Below are 21,745 nucleotides of genomic sequence, written 5' to 3'. Positions count from 1 at the left end.
GGGAAGGCCAAGAGACGTTCCCTACACAACAGCGGGTTACACCGGCGGCCCATAGAGGGAGCCGGAGAGCGCGGTCACCGAAGCGGGGGAGTCCTCCGGAGTCCTAGAGGGGACCCGGAAGTGCTCGGGAGGGGGCGCGCGCCCTCCTCGGCGGCCGAGGCAGAAGACGGGGGGAGACCACCGAGTCGGCGCGTCTTAGAGGGGAACCGGAAGTGACATGGGGGATTGGGTTTGGGACGGACCCAACGGGGGCAGCGCTTTATGGTTCCGGCCGGGTGAAGTGCGCCGGAGCCCAGTGACAGAGGCCTCCAGGACCAGCTGCTCTTTGGGGCCGGTCAGTCTTCATTCATTTATTCATTCCTGCATGCATTCATTCATTCAGTCCTATTTAGTGAGCGCTTAATGGGTGCAGAGCACTGTACTGAGCGCCTGGGAGGGGACGTTACAGCAATAAACAGTGACAGCTTGCAGTCTGGGAAGGGGGAGAGGGCAGCTGAGAACAGTGCATTCACTCAGTCCTATGTAGTAAGCGTTTACTGGGCGCAGGGCACTGTACTGAGCGCCTGGGAGGGGACGTTACAGCAATAAACAGCGACAGGTCGCAGTCTGGGAAGGGGGAGAGGCAGCTGAGAACAGTGCATTCACTCAGTCCTATTTAGTGAGCGTTTACTGGGTGCAGAGCACTGTACTGAGCGCCTGGGAGGGGACGCTACAACAGTAAACAGGGACAGCTCGCAGTCTGGGAAGGGGAAGAGGGCAGCTGAGAACAGTGCATTCACTTAATCCTATGTAGTAAGCGTTTACTGGGTGCAGGGCACTGTACTGAGCGCCTGGGAGGGGACACTACAACAATAAACAGGGACAGTCTCCGCTCACAACCAGCTCGCAGTCTGGGAAGGGGGAGAGGGCAGCTTAGAGCAGTGCATTCACTCAATCCTATTTAGTAAGCGTTTATTGGGTGAGAGCACTGTACTGAGCGCCTGGGAGGGGACGTTACAGCAGTAAACAGTGACAGCTCGCAGTCTGGGAAAGGGGGAGAGGGCAGCTGAGAACAGTGCATTCACTCAGTCCTATGTAGTAAGCGTTTACTGGGCGCAGAGCACTGTACTGAGCGCCTGGGAGGGGACGTTACAGCAATAAACAGCGACAGGTCGCAGTCTGGGAAGGGGGAGAGGCAGCTGAGAACAGTGCATTCACTCAGTCCTATTTAGTGAGCGTTTACTGGGTGCAGAGCACTGTACTGAGCGCCTGGGAGGGGACGCTACAACAGTAAACAGTGACAGCTCGCAGTCTGGGAAGGGGGAGAGGGCAGTTTAGAACAGTGCATTCACTCAATCCTATTTAGTGAGCTTTTATTGAATGCAGAGCACTGTACTGAGCGCCTGGGAGGGGACACTACAACAATAAACAGTGACAGCCTCTGCTCACAAGCAGCTCGCAGTCTGGGAAAGGGGAGAGGGCAGCTGAGAACAGTGCATTCACTCAATCCTATTTAGTAAGCGTTTACTGGGTGCTGAGCACTGTACTGAGCGCCTGGGAAGAGGCATTACAACAATAAACAGTGAGTATCCGCTCACAACCAGCTCGCAGTCTGGGAAGGGGGAGAGGGCAGCTTAGAACAGTGCATTCACTCAATCCTATTTAGTAAGCGTTTATTGGGTGCAGAGCACTGTACTGAGCACCTGGGAGGGGACACTACAACAATAAACAGTGAAGGCTCTGCTCACAACCAGCTCGCAGTTTGGGAAGGGGGAGAGGGCAGTTTAGAGCAGTGCATTCACTCAATACTATTTAGTAAGCGTTTATTGGGTGCAGAGCACTGTACTGAGCGCCTGGGAGGGGACACTACAGCAATAAACAGTGACAGTCTCCACTCACCACCAGCTCGCAGTCTGGAAAGGGGAGAGGCAGCTGAGAACAGTGCATTCACTCAATCCTATGTAGTAAGCGTTTACTGGGTGCAGAGCACTGTACTGAGCGCCTGGGAGGGGACGTTACAGCAATAAACAGTGACAGCTCGCAGTCTGGAAAGGGGGAGAGGGCAGCTGAGAACAGTGCATTCACTCAGTCCGATTTAGTAAGCGTTTACTGGGTGCAGAGCACTGTACTGAGCGCCTGGGAGGGGACGTTACAGCAATAAACAGTGACAGCTCGCAGTCTGGAAAGGGGGAGAGGGCAGCTGAGAACAGTGCATTCACTCAGTCCGATTTAGTAAGCGTTTACTGGGTGCAGAGCACTGTACTGAGCGCCTGGGAGGGGACACTACAGCAATAAACAGTGACAGTCTCCGCTCACAACCAGCTCGCAGTCTGGGAAGGGGGAGAGGGCAGCTTAGAACAGTGCTTTGCACATAGTAAGCGCTTCATAAATGCCGTTATAAGATATTTATTCATTCAATTGTATTTATTGAGCGCTTACTGTGTGCAGAGCAATCAATCAATCAATCAATCGTATTTATTGAGCGCTTACTATGTGCAGAGCACTGTACTAAGCGCTTGGAAAGTACAGTTTGGCAACAGATAGACACTATCCCCTTCCAGACTGTGAGCCCACTGTTGGGTAGGGACCGTCTCTAAATGTTGCCAACTTGGACTTCCCAAGCGTTTAGTACAGTGCTCTGCACACAGTAAGCGCTCAATAAATACGATTGAATGAATGAATGACCTCTGACTCCCAAGCCCTCGCTCTTTCCACTGAGCCATGCTGTAAGCATTTACTGAGTGCAGAGCACTGTACTGAGCGCCTGGGAAGGGACGTTACAGCAATAAACAGTGACAATCTCCACTCACAACCAGCTCGCAGTCTGGGAAAGGGAGAGGCAGCTTAGAACAGTGCGTTCACTCAATCCTATGTAGTAAGCGTTTACTGGGTGCAGAGCACTGTACTGAGTGCCTGGGAGGGGACGTGACAGCAATAAACAGTGATAGTCTCTGCTCACAACCAACTCGCAGTTTGGGAAGGGGGAGAGGGCAGCTTAGAACAGTGCATTCACTCAATCCTATGTAGTAAGCGTTTATTGGGTGCAGAGCACTGTACTGAGCGCCCGGGAGGAGACACTACAACAATAAACAGGGACAGTCTCCGCTCGCAGTCTGAGAAAGGGGAGAGGGCAGCTTAGAGCAGTGCTTTGCACATAGTAAGCGCTTAATAAATGCCATTATTAGATATTCATTCATTCAATCATATTTATTGAGCACTTACTGTGCGCAGAGCACTGTACTACGCACTTGGAAAGGACAATTTGGCAGCAGATAGACACAATCCCCACTATATATGTATGTCCTGTATATATGTACAGGGTACATATATAGTATCTATATACTATATACTATATATCTATATCAATATATATATTGATTGCTATGTATATATGTTTATATGTATTTCATTCATTCATTCATTCAATCGTATTTATTGAGCGCTTACTGTGTGCAGAGCACTGTACTAAGCGCTTGGGAAGTACAAGTTGGCAACATAGAGAGACAATCCCTACCCAACAGTGGGCTCACAGTCTAGAAATTTATTACTCTATTTATTTACTTATTTATTTATTTATTTATTTATTTTACTTGTACATATTTATTCTATTTATTTTATTTTGTTAATATGTTTTGTTTTGTCGTCTGCCTCCCCCTTCTAGACTGTGAGCCCGCTGTTGGGTAGGGACCGTCTCTGTATGTTGCCAACTTGGACTTCCCAAGCGCTTAGTCCAGTGCTCTGCACACGATAAGCGCTCAATAAATACGATTGAATGAATGAATGAATCTGGTAGACTGTGAGCCCACTGTTGGGTAGGGACTGTCTCTATGTGTTGCCAACTTGTACTTCCCAAGCGCTTAGTACAGTGCTCTGCAGACAGTAGGCGCTCAATAAATACGATTGATTGATTAGTACAGTGCTCTGCACACAGAAAGTGCTCAATAAATACAATTGAATGAATGAATGAATGAATCTTCTAGACTGTGAGCCCACTGTTGGGTAGGGACCGTCTCTATATGTTGCCAACTTGGACTTCCCAAGCGCTTAGTACAGTGCACAGTCTTCTCTGGGCCTCAGTCCCCTCCTCTGTCAAATGGGGATGAAGACGGTGAGCCCCACGTGATTATCTGTGAGCCCGCTGTTGGGTAGGGACCGCCTCTAGATGTTGCCAACTTGGCCTTCCCAAGCGCTTAGTAGAGTGCTCTGCACACAGAAAGCGCTCAATAAATACGATCGAATGAATGAATATAGAGACGGTCCCTACCCAACAGCGGGCTCACAGTCTAGAAGACAGATCTCTGAGCCTCAGTTCCCTCATCTGTCAAATGGGGATGAAAACTGTGAGCCCCGCGTGGGACAACCTGATCACCTTGTATCCCCCCCCAGCGCTTAGAACAGTGCTTTGCACATAGTAAGCGCTTAACAAGTGCCATTATCGTTAAGAATAATTATTATTAATTATTAATAATTATTTTTCATTTATTCTTATCATTAATTATTATTATTATTATTATTCTTATCCAGATCCTCCGACCCCCAGGCCTGTGATCTTTCCACTAGGCCTTGCTGCTTCTCCTTGCTGCTTCTTGTTAAGCACTTCCAATGAGCCAAACACTGTGCTAAGCACTGGGAAAGGTACGGCGTAATCAGAAGAGACTTGGTTCCTGCCCCACACGGGACGCCCAGCCTCCGACGGGGAGCGTCTAGTGGAGCGAGCGTGGGCCCGGGATTCCGAAGGATCTGGGTTCTAATCCAGCGCTTAGAATAGTGCTTCGCACATAGTAAGCGCTTAATAAATGCCATGATGATGATGATGCTATTTGTTACACACATATATGTGTATATGTATATATGTTTGTACATATTTTTTACTCTATTTATTTATTTTATTTGTACATATCTATTCTATTTATTTTATTTTGTTAGTATGTTTGGTTTTGTTCTCTGTCTCCCCCTTTTAGACTGTGAGCCCACTGTTGGGTAGGGACTGTCTCTATATGTTGCCAATTTGTACTTCCCAAGCGCTTAGTACAGGGCTGTGCACATAGTAAGCGCTCAATAAATACGATTGATGATGATGATGATGATGTTAAGCGCTTATTATGTGCAAAGCACTGTTCTAAGCGCTGGGGGAGATACAAGGTGACCAAGGTGTCCCACGTGGGGCTCACAGTCTTCATCCCCAGTTTACAGATAGGGGAACTGAGGCTCTGAGGATTTAAGTGACTTGCCCAAGGTCACCCAGCAGACATGTGGAGGAGTCGGGTTCGAACCCATGACCTCTGACTCCAAAGCCCGTGCTCTTGCCACTGAGCCAAGCTGCTTCTCGGCTGATTTGTAATAATAATAATAATAATAATAATAATAATAATAATAACAATAATGTTACTTGTTAAGTGCTTACTATGTGCCATCATTATTATTATTAATCCCCGCGGCGTCACCTTGGGCAAGTCGCTTCGCTTCTCTGCGCCTCGGTTCCCTCATCGGTAAAATGGGGATGGATCAATCAATCAGTCGTATTTATTGAGCGCTTGCTGTGTGCAGAGCACTGTACTAAGCGCTTGGGAAGGACAAGTCGGCAACATACAGAGACGGTCCCTACCCAGCTGCGGGCTCACAGTCTAGAAGGGGGAGATAGAGAACAAAACAAAACATATTAACCAAATAAAATAAATAGAATTGAGCCCCACGGGGGACAGGAACCGCGTCCAATCTATCTGGTATCTCCCCCTGTTTTGATTAGCCTGCATTTACCCCGGCACTCAGCACAGTGCCCGACACCGTAGTAGGCGCTTACTGTTTGGAATGAAAAGGGGGAATGAGCCCTGCCCCGCTAACGGCTGATTTGTAACAATAATAATAATAATAATAATAATAATAATGGTATTTATTAAGCGCTTACTATGTGCCAAGCATGGTCCTAAGCGCTGGGGTAGATACAAGGTAATCAGGTTGTCCCACGTGGGGTTCACAGTCTTCACCTCCCATTTTAATGATAATAATAATAATGAGGGTATTTGTTAAGCGCTTACTATGGGCCAAGTGCCGTTCTAAGCGCTGGGGGAGATACAAAGTAAGTAGTTGGACACAGTCCCTCTCCCCCGTGGGGCTCACAGTCTCAATCCCCATTTTACAGATGAGGTACTGAGGCACTGAGAAGTGAAGGGCCTTATAATAATAATAATAACCATAATAATGGCATTTATTAAGCGCTTACTATGTGCAAAGCACTGTTCTAAGTGCTGGGGAGTTTTGATCAGGTTGTCCCACGGGGGGCTCACAGTCTTAACCCCCATTTTGCAGATGAGGGAACTGAGGCCCAGAGAATAATAATAATAATAATGATGATGGCATTTATTAAGCGCTTACTATGTGCAAAGCACCGTTCTAAGCGCTGGGGAGGTTACAAGGTGATCAGGTTGTCCCACGGGGGGTTCACAGTCTTAACCCCCATTTTGCAGATGAGGGAACTGAGGCCCAGAGAATAATAATAATAATAATAATAATAATAATAATAATAATAAATAATAATAATAATGGCATTTATTAAGCACTTACTATGTGCAAAGCACCGTTCTAAGCGCTGGGGAGGTTACAAGGTGATCAGGTTGTCCCACGGGGGGCTCACAGTCTTAACCCCCATTTTGCAGATGAGGGAAGTGAGGCCCAGAGAATAATAATAATAATAATGATGATGGCATTTATTAAGTGCTTACTATGTGCAAAGCACTGTTCTAAGCGCTGTGGAGGTTACAAGGTGATCAGGTTGTCCCATGGGGGGCTCACAGTCTTAACCCCCATTTTGCAGATGAGGGAACTGAGGCCCAGAGAATAATAATAATAATAATGATGGCATTTATTAAGCGCTTACTATGTGCAAAGCACTGTTCTAAGCGCTGGGGAGGTTACCAGGTGATCAGGTTGTCCCACGGGGGGGCTCACAGTCTTAATCCCCATTTTACCGATGAGGGAACGGAGGCCCAGAGAAGTGACTTGCCCAGAGTCACCCAGCTGACAAGTGGCGGAGCCGGGATTTGAACCCGTGACCTCTGGCTCCAAAGCCCGGGCTCTTTCCACTGAGCCACGCGGCTTCTCACCCAAGCGCTTTGTCCAGTGGTCCGCACAGAGTCGGCTCTCAGTATATAGGATTGATTGATTGATGGATAGACTGTGAGCCCACTGTTGGGTAGGGACTGTCTCTATGTGTTGCCAATTTGTACTTCCCAAGCGCTTAGTACAGTGCTCTGCACATAGTAAGCGCTCAATAAATACGATTGATTGATTGATTGGATCGATTCCCGGTGCGTCCCCAGAGGATGGAGGAGGCCGACCCCGGAGCGGCGAACGTGCCCCTGTTCGAGCAGGAAAGCGTAGGAGGGGTCACCTACAGGATCCCGGCGCTGCTCTACATCCCGCCGTCCCGCACACTGCTGGCCTTCGCCGAGAAACGCTCCACCGCCAAGGACGAGGACGCCCTGCACCTGGTGCTCAGACGCGGGCTGCGTGATGGACTCTCCGTCCAGGTGGGCCCCGGCCCCTCGCCCCTGCTCTCCCGGACCACTTGCTCCGGTTTAGCTTTCCACATTATTATCCGTGCCGGGCACTGTACTGAGCGCCGGGGTAGGTGGAGAAGCGGCGTGGCCTAGTGGATAAAGTCGGGGCCTGGGGGGACTTGTGGTCTAATTCTGGCTCCGGCACTTAATAATAATAATGATGATGATGGCCTTTATTAAGCGCTTACTATGTGCAAAGCACTGTTCTGAGCGCTGGGGAGGTTACAAGGCGATCAGGCTGTCCCACGGGGGGGCTCACAGTCTTAACCCCCATTTTACAGCTGAGGTTACTGAGGCACAGAGAAGTGAAGTGACTTGCCCGAAGTCACACAGCTGACAAGTGGCGGAGTCGGGGTTTGAACCCGGGACATCTGACTCCAAAGCCCGGGCTCTTTCCACTGAGCCACGCTGCTTCTCTAATAATAATAATAATAATAATGGTAATAATGATGGCATTTATTAAGCGCTTACTATGTGCAAAGCACTGTTCTAAGCGCTGGGGAGGTTACAAGGCGATCAGGCTGTCCCACGGGGGGGGCTCACAGTCTTAACCCCCATTTTATTGTTGAGGTAACTGAGGCCCAGAGAAGTGAAGTGACTTGCCCGAAGTCACACAGCTGACAAGTGGCGGAGTCGGGGTTTGAACCCGGGACCTCTGACTCCAAAGCCCGGGCTCTTTCCACTGAGCCACGCTGCTTCTCTAATAATAATAATAATAATAATAATAATAATAATAATAATAATAATAATGGCATTTATTAAGTGCTTACTATGTGCAAAGCACTGTTCTGAGCGCTGGGGAAGTTGCAAGGTGGTCAGGCTGTCTCACGGGAGGCTCACAGTCTTCATCCCCATTTTACTGTTGAGGTAACTGAGGCCCAGAGAAGTGAAGTGACTTGCCCAAAGTCACACAACTGACAAGTTGCGGAGTCGGGGTTTGAATCCATGACCTCTGACTCCAAAGCCTGGGCTCTTTCCACTGAGCCACGCTGCTTCTCTAATAATAATAATAATAATAATAATAATAATGGCATTTATTAAGCACTTACTATGTGCAAAGCACTGTTCTAAGCGCTAGGGAGGTTACAAGGCGATCAGGCTGTCCCATGGGGGGGCTCACAGTCTTAACCCCCATTTTACTGTTGAGGTAACTGAGGCCCAGAGAAGTGAATTGACTTGCCCAAAGGCACACAGCTGACAAGTGGCGGAGTCGGGGTCTGAACCCATGACCTCTGACTCCAAAGCCCGGGCTCTTTCCACTGAGCCACGCTGCTCCTCTAATAGTAATGTTGGTATTTGTTAAGCGCTTACTATGTGCCGAGCACTGTTCTAAGCACCGGGGTAAATACAAGGTCATCAGGTTGTCCCACGTGGGGCTCACGGTCTTCATCCCCATTTTACAGATGAGGTAACCAGGCCCAGAGAAGAATAATGATGGCATTTGATAAGCGCCTACTAAGTGCAAAGCACTGTTCTAAGCGCTGGAGAGGTTACAAGGTGATCAGGTTGTCCCACGGGGGGCTCACAGCCCATTTTACACATGAGGTAACCAGGCCCAGAGAAGTTAAGTGACGTACCCAAAGTCACACAGCTGACAAGTGGTAGAGCCGGGATTAGAACCCACAACTTCTGACTCCCAAGCCCTTGCTCTTTCCACTAAGCCACGAGCTGCGTGACTTGAGGCAACCCACTTAATAATAATAATGATAATAATGATGGCATTTATTAAGCACTTACTATGTGCAAAGCACTGTTCTAAGCGCTGGGGAGGTTACAAGGTGATCAGGTTGTCCCTCCGGGAGCTCACAGTCTTAATCCCCATTTTACAGATGAGGGAACTGAGGCACAGAGAAGTGAAGTGACTTGCCCAAAGTCACGCAGCTGGCAATTGGCGGAGCTGGGATTTGAACCCATGACTTCTGACTCCAGAGCCCAGGCTCTTTCTACTGAGCCACTTAACTTGTGTGTGCCTCAGTTTCCTCATTTGTATATGAGGGTTAAGGCTCTGAGCCCCATGCAGGACAGGGACCGTGTCCAGTCTGACAACCTTGTAGTTATCCCAGCATTGAGTACGATGTCTGGCACGTAGTAAGCGATTAACAAATATCGTTTGAAAAAATTAAAAGCAAATCAGTTTGGACGTAGTCCACATCCCATCTGGGGCGCACAGACTTAATCTCCGTTTTACCGGTGAGGTAACTGAGGCACAGAGAAGTTAAGGGGCTTGCCCGAGGTCGCACAGCAGACCAGGGGTGGCTCTGGGATTAGAGAAGCAGCGTGGCTTAGTGGATAGAGCACGGGCCTGAGAGTCAGAAGGTCATGGGTTCTAATCCTGGCTCCGCCACTTGTCTGCTGTGTGACCCTGGACAAGTCACTTCACTCCTCCGGGCTTCAGTTCCCTCAGGTGTGAAATGGGGATTGAGACTGTGAGCCCCATCATCATCATCAATCGTATTTATTGAGCGCTTACTGTGTGCAGAGCACTGTACTAAGCGCTTGGGAAGTACAAGTTGGTAACATATAGAGACAGTCCCTACCCAGCAGTGGGCTCACAGTCTAAAATCCATGTGGGCCATGGATTGGGTTCAACCTGATTGTACTTCCCAAGCGCTTAGTACAGTGCTCTGCACACAGTAAGCGCTCAATAAATACGATTGAATGAATGAATTGGCTTGTATCCACCCCAGTGCTTAGTACAGTGCCTGGCACATAGTAAGCGCTTAACAAATACCACAGTTATTATTAGTAAAACCCAGATTCTTCTGACTCAGGCCCATGCTCTCTCCAGTAGGCCGTGGTCCTTCTCAGTTTCCTCTGGTCCAACCAGCACTGTGGATTGATTATTATTATTATTATTAATAATAACAATAATAATAATAGTGGTGGTATTTCTTAAGTTAATTCATTCAGTCGTATTTATTGAACGCTTACTGTGGGCAGAACACTGTACTAAGTGCTTGGAAAGTACAATTCAGCAACATATAGAGACAATCCCTGCCCAACAGTGGGCTCGTAGTCTAGCATGGGGGAGACAGGCATCAAAACAGGTAGACAGGCATCAATAGCATCAATATAAATAAATAGAATTAGAGAGATATACACATCATTGATAAAATAGAATAATAAATCAGCACATAAATACACAAGTGCTGTGGGTCGGGAGAGGGGGAGAGTAGATGGGGGGAGTCGGGGTGATGAGGAGGGGAGGAGGAGCAGAGGAAAAGGGGGGCACAGTCTGGGAAGGCCTGCTGGAGGAGGTGAGCTCTCAGGAGGGCTTTGAAGGGAGGAAGAGAACTAGTTTGGTGGATGTGTGGAGGGAGGGAATTCCAGGACAGGGAGAGGACGTGGGCCGGGGGTCGATGGCGGGACAGGTGAGAACGAGGCACAGTGAGCAGCAGAGGAGCGGAGGGTGCGGGCTGGGCTGGAGAAGGACAGAAGGGAGGGGAGATAGGAGGGGGCCAGGGGATGGACAGCCTGGAAGCCCAGGGTGACAAGTTTTTGCTTCTTTCGAAGGTTGTTAGGCAACCACTGGAGACTTTTGAGGAGGGGGAGTGACATGCCCAGAGTGTTTCTGGACAAAGATAATGCGGGCAGCAGAGTGAAGGATAGACTGAAGCGGGGAGAGATACGAGGATGGGAGATCAGAGAGGAGGCCGATGCAGTCATCCAGTCGGGAGAGGATGAGAGATTGAACGAGCAGGGTAGCGGTTTGGATGGAAAGGAAAGGGCGGATCTTGGTGATGTTGTGGAGGTGAGACCGGCGCGTTTTGGTGACAGATTGGACGTGAGGGGTGAGTGAGAGAGTGGAGTCGAGGGTGACACCAAGGTTGCGGGCTTGTGAGATGGGAAGGATGGTAGTGTTTGCTGTATACCAAACTTGTACTTCCCAAGCGCTTAGTACAGGGCTCTGCACACAGTAAGCGCTCAATAAATACGATTGAATGAATGTGCTAAGCACTGGGATAGATGCAAGGTAATTACCTCAGGCACAGTCCCTGTCCCACATGGGGCTCACGGCCTAAGCGGGAGGTAGAACAGTGATTGATTCCCCATTTTAGAGATGAAGAAACTGAGACCCAGAGAATGTAAGGGCGTGCTCAGGGTCACATAGCAGATGAGGGGCAGAGCCGGGATAAGAACCCGGGTCCTCAGACTCCAAGGCCCGGGCACTTTCCACGAGGCCTCGCCGTTCTCCATTCGGCCTCCGACTCTGAAAGCAGCGGGCTTGGGGCCACTGTCCTGCTCCCCCCCGTGCAGCCCAGCCTCGGTGGTTCTGTAACTCTGCGGCCGGCCCAGCCTGGTTTCCTGCGCTGTGGTTTCCTGCAGCTCGACGTACCGTTGTGGGGCAGCCCGCCAAACCCCCAGGCATCCCCCCTTCAAAGCCCTCCTGAGAGCTCACCTCCTCCAGGAGGCCTTCCCAGACTGCCCCCCTTCTCATCTGCTCCTCCTCCCCTCCCCATCGCCCTGACTCCCTCCATCTACTCTCCCCCCTCCCGACCCACAGCATTTGTGTAGTTATGTGCAGATTTATTATTCTATTTTATTAATGATGTGTAATTCAATCAATCAATCATATTTATTGAGCACTTACTGTGTGCAGAGCACTGTACTAAGCTCTTGGGAAGTACAAATTGGCAACATATAGAGACAGTCCCTACCCAACAGTGGGCTCACAGTCTAAAAGACTAATTCACAAGGAAGCAGCGTGGCTCAGTGGAAAGAGCCCGGGCTTTGGAGTCAGAGGTCATGGGTTCAAATCCCGGCTCCGCCGATTGTCAGCTGTGTGACTTTGGGCAAGTCACTTCACTTCTCTGGGCCTCAGTTACCTCATCTGTAGAATGGGGACTAAGACTGTGAGCCCCCCGAGGGACAGCCTGATCACCTTGTAACCTCCCCAGTGCTCAGAACAGTGCTTTGCACATAGTAAGTGCTTAATAAATGCTTTTATTATTATCATCATTCCCAGACTGAGCCCCCTTTTTCCTCTCCTCCTTCCATCCCCCCCAGCCCTACCTCCTTCCCCTCCCCACAGCATTTGTATATGTTTGCACAGATTTATTACTCTATTTATTTGACTTGTACATATTTCCTATTCTATTAATTTCGTTGATGATGTGCATAGAGCTTTAATTCTATTTATTCTGACGATTTTGACCCCTTTCCACATCGTCCATCTCCCCCTTCTAGACCGTGATCCCGTAGTTGGGTAGGGACCGTCTCTATACATTGCCTTCATGTACTTCCCAAGTCTTAGTACAGTGTCCAGCACACAGTAAACGCTCAATAAATATGATTGAATGAATGAATACAGCCTCCCCTCCCCCAAAAATTTCTAGGGGTCCATCTCAGAGACCACCTGGGGCCAAGGCTCTGCCCAGCACTGGCAGTGGCTGCCCCCAAACCAGGCAATTAGCCAGTTTTTGTTTTTGTTTTTGTTTTTTTTGAGGAGTGGTGGTTTGCTTTTATATATGTGTGTGTGTATATATATATGTAATTCATTCATTCAATCCTATTTATTGAGCGCTTACTGTGTGCAGAGCACTGTACTAAGCACTTGGGAAGTACAAGTCGGCAACATATAGAGACGGTCCCTACCCAACAGCGGGCTCACGGTCTAGAAGGGGGAGACAGACAACTAAACAAAACATGTAGACAGGTGTCAAAATCCTCAGAACAAATCGAATTAAAGCTCTATGCACATCATTAACAAAATAAATAGAATAGGAAATATGTACAAGTAAAATAGAGTGATAAATCTGTACAAACATATATACAGGTGCCGTGGGCAGGGGAAGGAGGTAGGGCGGGGGGGATGGGGAGGAGGAGAGGAAAAAGGGGGCTCAGTCTGGGGCACTTATTATGTGCCAAGTACTGTTCTAAGCGCTGGGGTAGATACAAGGTAATCAGGTTGGACACAGTCCCTGTCCCACATGGGGTTCACAGTCTTAATCCCCATTTTACTGATGAGGTAGCTGAGACCAGGTCCTTCCGACTCTAGCCACTCTAGACTGTAAGCCCATTGTGGGCAGGGATTGTCTCTATTGCTGTATGGTACTTTCCGGGCACTTAGTACAGTGCTGTGCACACAGTAAGCGCTCAATAAATACAATTAAATGAATGAATGCATGAATGAAAGAAAGGACCGTGCTGCCTCGCAACTAGTTACCAACCTTAGGCCTAGCGCGTTTGTAGCTTTAAAGCCCGCAATCATTCTTCTTGTCTCACTTTGCTACTCTCCTACTCCTTCTAGACTGTGAGCCCGCTGTTGGGTAGGGACCGTCCCTATATGTTGCCAGCTTGGACTTCCCAAGCGCTTAGTACAGTGCTCTGCACACAGTAAGCGCTCAATAAATATGACTAAATGAATGAATGCGTGAATGAATGAAAGGACCGTGCTGCCGCTCAACTCATTGTCTGGAAAGCCAAGAGGGCCTAGTGCGTTTGTAGCTTTAAAGTTGGCAATCATCCTGCCCCTTCTTGTCTCACTTTGCTACTCTTCTAATAATAATAATAATAATAATAATGGCATTTGTTAAGCGCTTACTATGTGCAGAGCACTGTTCTAAGCGCTGGAGGGGAAACAAGGTGATCAAATTGTCCCACGTGGGGCTCACAGTCTTAATCCCCATTTTACAGATGAGGTAACTGAGGCTCAGAGAAGTGAAGTGACTTGCCCAAGATCACACAGCGGACATGTGGCGGAGTCGGGATTCAAACCCATGACCTCTGGCTCCAAAGCCCGGGCTCTTTCCAATGAGCCACACTGCTTCTACTCCTTCTAGACTGTGAGTCTGCTGTTGGGTAGGGACCGGCTCTATATGTTGCCAACTTGTGCTTCCCAAGCTCTTAGTACAGTGCTCTGCACACAGTAAGCGCTCAATAAATACGATTAAATGAGTGAATGCGTGAATGAATGAAAGGACAGTGCTGCCGCTCAACTCATTACCAACTCTGGAAAGCCAAGAGGGCCTAGCGCATTTGTAGCTTTAAAGCCGGCAGTCATCCTGCCCCTTCTTGTCTCACTTTGCTACTCTAATAATAATAATAATAATAATAATAATAATAATAATAGCATTTGTTAAGCGCTTACTATGTGCAGAGCACTGTTCTAAGCGCTGGGGGGCATACAAGGTGATCAAGTTGTCCCACGTGGGGCTCACAGTCGTAATCCCCATTTTACAGATGAGGGAACTGAGGCTCAGAGAAGTGAAGTGACTTGCCCAAGGTAACACAGCGGACATGTGGCGGAGTCGGGATTCAAACCCATGACCTCTGACTCCAAAGCCCGTGCCCTTTCCAATGAGCCACACTGCTTCTACTCCTTCTAGACTGTGAGTCCGTTGTTGGGTAGGGACCGGCTCTATATGTTGCCAACTTGTGCTTCCCAAGCGCTTAGTACAGTGCTCTGCACACAGTAAGCGCTCAATAAATACGATTAAATGAACGAATACGTGAATGAATGAAAGGACCGTGCTGCCTCTCAACTCGTTACCAACTCTACGCCTAGCGCGTTTGTAGCTTTAAAGCCCTCAGTCATCCTTCTTGTCTCACTTTGCTACTCTCCTACTCCTTCTAGACTGTGAGCCCGCTGTTGGGTAGGGACCGTCTCTACATGTTGCCAACTTGTGCTTCCCAAGCGCGTAGTACAGTGCCCTGCACACAGTAAGTGCTCAATAAATCCAATTGAGTGAGTGAGTGAGGCGCAGAGAAGTGAAGTGACTTACCCCAGGCCACACACAGCAGACACGTGGCAGAGCAAGGATTAGAACCCATGACCTTCTGACTCCGAGGCCTGGGCTCTGTCTCCTCCACCTGTGAGCCCCATGTGGGACAGGGATGGTGTCCAGCCTGATTATCTTGGATAATAAATGCCATTATTAGATATTCATTCATTCAATCATATTTATTGAGCACTTACTGTGTGCGGAGCATGTACTAAGCGATTGGAAAGTACAATTTGGCGGCCGATAGACACGATCCCCACTATATATGTATATCCTGTATATATGTATATATGTCTGTACGTATTTCATTCATTCATTCATTCAGTCGTATTTATTGAGCGCTTACTGTGTGCGGAGCATGTACTAAGCGCTTGGAAAGTACAATTTGGCAGCAGATAGACACGATCCCCACTATATATGTATATCCTGTATATATGTATATATGTCTGTACGTATTTCATTCATTCATTCATTCAATTGTATTTATTGAGCGCTTACTGTGTGCAGAGCACTGTGCTAAGCGCTTGGGAAGTGCAAGTTGGCAACATATAGAGACGGTCCCTACCCAACAGTGGGCTCACAGTCTAGAAATTTATTACTCTATTTATTTATTTATTTATTTTACTTGTACATATTTATTCTATTTATTTTATTTTGTTAATATGTTTTGTTTTGTCTTCTGCCTCCCCCTTCTAAACTGTGAGCCCGCTGTTGGGTAGGGACCGTCTCTATATGTTGCCAACTTGTACTTCCCAAGTGCTTAGTACAGTGCTCTGCACACAGTAAGCGCTCAATAAATACGATTGAATGAGTAATAATAATGATGGTGTTTGTTAAGCGCTATTCTATTTATTTTATTTTGTTAATATGTTTTGTTTTGTTCTCTGTCTTCCCCTTCTAGACTGTGAGCCCGCCGTTGAGTAGGGACTGTCTCTATATGTTGCCCAATTGTACTTCCCAAGCACTTAGTCCAGTGCTCTGCACACAGTAAGCGCTCAATAAATACGATTGATTGATTGATTGGGAAGCACTGTTCTACGTGCTGGAGGAATACAAGGTGATCAGGTTGTCCCACGTGGGGCTCCCAGTCTTCATCCCCGTTTTCCAGTTGAGGTCACCGAGTCCCAGAGAAGTGACATCACTTGCCCAAAGCCACCCAGCTGACAAGCGGCGGAGCCGGGATTAGAACCCACGACCTCTGATTCCCAAACCCCCGCTCAGTACAGTGCCTGAGCCCACTGTTGGGTAGGAACCGTCTCTATATGTTGCCAACTTGGACTTCCCAAGCATTTAGTACGGTGCTCTGCACACAGTAAGCGCTCAATAAATACGATTGAATGAATGAATGAAATACTCCTGGGAGAGCACGTTTAGCTCAGTGCTCTGCACACAAGGAGCGCTCATTAAACACCATCGACAGATGCAGCGTGGCGTAGTGGATAGAGCACGGTCCCGGGAGTCAGAAGGTTGTGGGTTCCAATCCCGGCTCCGCCACCTGTCTGCTGTGTGACCTTGGGCAAGTCACGCCACTTCTCTGGGCCTCAGTCACCGCAGCTGTAAAATGGGGGCGGAGACCATGAGCCCCACGTGGGACGGGGACTGCGTCCAACCCGATTTTCTCGTACCGTCCCCAACGCTTAGTAGAATGCCTGGCACATAGTAAGCGCTTAACAGATCGAGGAGCACCGTGGCTTAGTGGCAAGAGCCCGGGCTTGGGAGACAGAGGTCGTGGGTTCGAATCCAGATTTTGTCAGCTGTGTGACTTTAGGCAAGTCACTTACCTTCTCTGTGCCTCAGTGATCTCATCTGCAAAATGGGGATGGAGACCATGTGGGACGGGGACTGCGTCCCACCCGATGTGCTCGTATCCACCCCAGCGCTCAGTAGAGGGCCTGGGACGTAGTAAGCACTTAATAGATTCAGAAGCAGCGTGGCTTAGTGGAAAGAGCCCGGGCTTGGGAGTCAGAGGTCCTGGGTTCAAATCCCGGCTCCGCCAGTTGTCAGCTGTGTGACTTTGGGCAAGTCACTTGATTTCTCTGGGCCTCAGTTCCCTCATCTGTAAAACGGGGATGAAGACTGTGAGCCCCCCCCCCCCCCCGCCCCGTGGGACAACCTGATCACCTTGTAACCTCCCCAGCGCTTAGAAGAGTGCTTTACACATAGCAAGCGCTGAATAAATGCCATTATTATGATTTAGGCAAGTCGCTTATCTTCTCCGTGCCTCAGTTACCTCATCTGTAAGACTGTGAGCCCCACGTGGGACAACCTGCTCACCTCCAGCGCTCAGAACAGTGAGCGCTTAATAAATGCCATTATTCTTATCGTTCTGTGATGACGATGATCATCGAGGAGTTGGCAGTGGCTTTTATTGTTGGTTTCCGGTGCTCTCTCTCTCTCTCTCTCTCTCCCCGTCCCTGTCTCTCCCCGCGTCTCTCCGTCTGTCCACCTCCGCCGGTCCGTCCGTCCGCTCCCCGGCAGTGGGGCCCCGCGGAGCCGGTGACGACGGCCCGGCTGCCCGGCCACCGGACGATGAACCCGTGCCCCGTGCGCGAGTGGAAGAGCGGCGAGCTGTTCCTGTTCTTCCTGTGCGTGCGGGACCGCGTGAGCGAGCGGCGGCAGATGGCGTCGGGCCGCAGCGCCGCCCGCCTCTGCCTCGTGTCCAGCTCGGACGACGGGCGCCACTGGGGCCCGCCCACGGACGTGACCCGGGAGGCCCTGGGCCCGGAGGCGGGGCGCTGGGCCACGTTCGCCGTGGGGCCGGGCCACGGGGTGCAGCTGCAGGACGGCCGGCTGGTGGTTCCGGCCTACGCCTACGGCCGGCGGGCCCGCTGCCCCTGCCTGCCCCCGGCCCCGGCCTGCCTCCCCCGGCCCCACGCCTTCGTGCTCTACAGCATCGACCTGGGGGCCACCTGGCGTCCCGGGGCCCCCATCCGGGCGGCGGGCACGGGCGAGTGCCAGGTGGCCGAGGTGGCCGCCCGGGGCCCGGCCGCCGGGCCCGTGGTGCTCTACTGCAACGCCCGCACCGGGGCCGGGCGGCGGGCCGAGGCCTTCAGCGCCGACGGCGGGGAGCACTTCGGCCCGCCGGTCCTGTCCCGCCAGCTGCGGGAGCCCCCGCGGGGCTGCCAGGGCAGCGTGGTCGGCTTCCACCCGGGGCCGGCCGACGGAGAGGCCGCGGCGGCCGCGGCCACGACGGCGACGACGGCGCGGCCCCCCGGGGGCACGTGGCTCGTCTACTCCCACCCGACGGGCCGCAAGCGGAGGGCCGACCTGGGCGTCTGCCTGAACCGGGCCCCGCTGGAGGCCGGGCCCTGGTCCCGCCCCTGGGTCCTCCACCGAGGGCCCAGCGGCTACTCGGACCTGGCCGTCCTGGAGGACGGGGCCGGGGAGGAGGAAGGGGTCTTCGGCTGCCTCTTCGAGTGCGGGCTCCGGCGCGAGTGCGAGCAGATCGCCTTCCGGCTCTTCACCGGCCGGCAGCTCCTGGCCCGCGTCCGGCCCGCGGACGACTAGACGGGAGGCCGGCCCGGGGCGGGGGGCGCGGGACGGCGGGGGCCCCCCCCCACCGGTGACGGCGTCCCCAGGCTGGGCGGCCCACCCTCGGGGACCGGACCGCCCACCGACGGGACGCCCGAGTCCGCGGCCTCAGAAGCGGGTGGAGGCGGGCAGGCCCTCCGCCGAAGCGCCGTCTGTGACTTCATCCTGACGGTCCTCGTCGTGATGGTATTCGTTAAGCCCCCTTCCTACGTGCCCTGCGCCGGGGCTTTGGAGTCGGAGGTCGTGGGTTCAAATCCCCACCCTGCCAGCAGCTGTTTGACTTTGGGCCAGTCACTTCGCTTCTCCAGGGCTCAGTTCCCTCATCTGTAAAATGGGGATGAAGACTGGGAGCCCCCCGTGGGACAACCTGATCACCTTGTAACCTCCCCAGCGCTTAGGACGGTGCTTGGCACCTAGCAAGCGCTTAATAAACGCCGTCATTATTATCATTATTATACAAGCAAATCGGGTCGGAGACCGTCCCCGTCTCAGGTGGGGCTCGCAGTCTCCATCCCCATTTCCTGGAAGAGGGAACTGAGGCCCACTTGCCCGAGGTCATCCGGCAGACTGGTAGCGGAGCCGGGATCGGAATCCCAGGCCCGGGATCTATCCGCGGCGCCAGGCCGTTCGGCCCGGTGGGCCTGAAAGGGCCGAGGACCCGTCCCCAAGCCCGAAGATGTCGCCGGATTTCGGGGGGATTACAGCCAGAAGGCAGAATTTTTTTCGCAGGGTTTTGGGGAGCCCCTACGGGACGCAGAGCCCTGTACCCGGTGGTCGGAAATAGGTGCCAGAAGTCAAAAAGCCGGTGTCTGTCCTGGGGAGTTTACAGTCTGCTCCTGGCGGGCACACCCCGAGGGATGAGAAGACAGGTTGGCGTGAAGCACGAGTCATCGAACCCACCGGGGCAGCCAAACGGACACCTGCCCAAGCCGGAGGCTATCGCTGGACAAGGTGAGCCTTTTTCTAGCCGCTCCTGGGACGGATTCCCGCTCCCTTTTGTGGAGCGCAATCACGACAGAGATGACGATGGCCCTCATTTAGCCCTCGGTAGGGCCCCTACCCACTGAGCGAGCCACAGGATAATCAGGCGGTCACAGTCCCCGTCCCACGCGACGCTCTCGGTCGAAGAAGGGAGGGCGGGTATCTCATCCCCATTTTACGGATGCGGAAACCGAGGCCCTGAGAGGTTAGGCGACCCGCCCAGGGTGACGTAGCAGGGGAGAGGAGGAGCCGGGATTAGAACCCAGGTCTCCTGATCCCCTGGACCGTGCTCTTTCCGCTAGGCTGAGAAGAAAGAGCCGGCGTTTTGGGCAGGGGTCAGTGTGAGGTTGCTTTCCTCTGCGGGAAGTCTATCAGTCAATCAATCAATCGTATTTATTGAGCGCTTACTGTGTGCAGAGCACTGTACTAAGCGCTTGGGAAGTACAAGTTGGCAACATATAGAGACGGTCCCTACCCAACAGTGGGCTCACAGTCTAGAAGACCTAATTGGTTCCGTGCCCCATGTCACTGGGCGCTCAGAGAGGTGATGAGGGGACCCTCGGGCCTCCCCCCGCAAACTTCCAGGTCCACGCACCAGGGTCGGGGCCGGAGCCCTGCAAGGACTCGGGACAGAAAAAAAACCCCCACACACCTGGCCTCAGTTTCCCCTTTTGTAAAGTGGGGATTGAATACCCGTTCTCCCTCCCCTTTAAACTTAAAACCCCCCTTGGGACGGGGACTGTGTCCCATTTGCAAGTATCGGATCCCGTTCGGTGCTTGGCACGTAGTAGGCGCGTAATAAATATCAACATCCCGTGGAAACCTGGTGGCGACGCTCCCTCCTCCCCACTTCCCGCGAAACCAGACCAGCGAGGACTGAACGTACTAGGGTCCGGGATGAAGCTGGGCCCGGATTTTTCTAAACGTGATGTTATTTCTTTCAGTGTCGACTGTGACAATCGATCAGTTAGTGGTAGGCCCCTTTTCGACTGTGAGCCCGCTGTTGGGTAGGGACTGTCTCTGTATGTTGCCAACTTGTACTTCCCAAGCGCTTAGTACAGTGCTCTGCATACAGTAAGCGCTCAATAAATGCGATTGATTGATTGATTGGTAGACTAACTTGTTGCGGGCAGGGAACGTGGCTGCCAACTCTGTCTTACTGTAGGGAAGCAGCAAGAGCCGAGGCCTGCTTGTCAGAGAATGTGGGTTCTAATTCCGGCTCTGCCACCCGACTGCTGTGTGACCGTGGGTAAGTCACTTTACTTCTCTGGGCCTCAGTTACCTCATCTATAAAATGGGGATTAAGACTGCAAGTCCCATGTGGGACACGGGCTGTGTCTGACCCGATTACCTTGAATAATAATAATAATAATAATAATGGCATTTATAAAGCACTTACTACGTGCAAAGCACTGTTCCTTACCCCAGTACTTAGAGCAGCACGTGGCACACAGTAAGCACTTAACAAATACCACAGTTATCACTATTATTATTATTATTACTCTCCCAAGCACTAAATACAGTGCTTTGCACACAGGAAGGCGCTCAAAAAATGCCATTTTTGATTATGATAATGATGGTATATTATTATTACTCTCCCAAGCGCTAAGTACAGTACTTTGCACACAGGAAGGCACTCAAAAAATGCCATTGTTGATGATGATAATGATGGTATATTAGTATTACTCTCCCAAGCGCTAAGTACAGTGCTTTGCACAAAGGAAGGCGCTCAAAAAATACCATTGTTGATGATGATAATGATGGTATATTAGTATTACTCTCCCAAGCGCTAAGTACAGTGCTTTGCACACAGTAAGACGCTCAAAAAATACCATTGTTGATGATGATAATGATGGTATATTAGTATTACTCTCCCAAGCACTAAGTTCAGTGCTTTGCACACAGGAAGGCGCTCAAAAAATACCATTGTTGATGATGATAATGATGGTATATTAGTATTACTCTCCCAAGTGC

The 21,745-nt window shown here is 50.9% G+C and overlaps 1 protein-coding gene across 1 annotated transcript; it reads left to right on the top strand.

The window, feature by feature from the left end:
- The first annotated feature begins 252 nt into the window (after positions 1-252).
- NEU3 (neuraminidase 3) lies at positions 253-18,987 on the top strand. Its single transcript, XM_038741601.1, has 3 exons — positions 253-334; positions 7,296-7,505; positions 17,738-18,987. Exons 2-3 carry the CDS (start codon positions 7,299-7,301, stop codon positions 18,764-18,766), a joined length of 1,236 nt encoding a protein of 411 aa, XP_038597529.1. The 5' UTR covers positions 253-334; positions 7,296-7,298; the 3' UTR covers positions 18,767-18,987.
- Positions 18,988-21,745: the final 2,758 nt, after the last annotated feature.

Source organism: Tachyglossus aculeatus, chromosome 2 (assembly GCF_015852505.1).
Source record: "Tachyglossus aculeatus isolate mTacAcu1 chromosome 2, mTacAcu1.pri, whole genome shotgun sequence".
Lineage (NCBI taxonomy): Eukaryota > Metazoa > Chordata > Mammalia > Monotremata > Tachyglossidae > Tachyglossus > Tachyglossus aculeatus.
The sequence above is the reverse complement of the archived record's forward strand: the minus strand, read 5'-3'. Positions and strand labels throughout refer to the sequence as shown.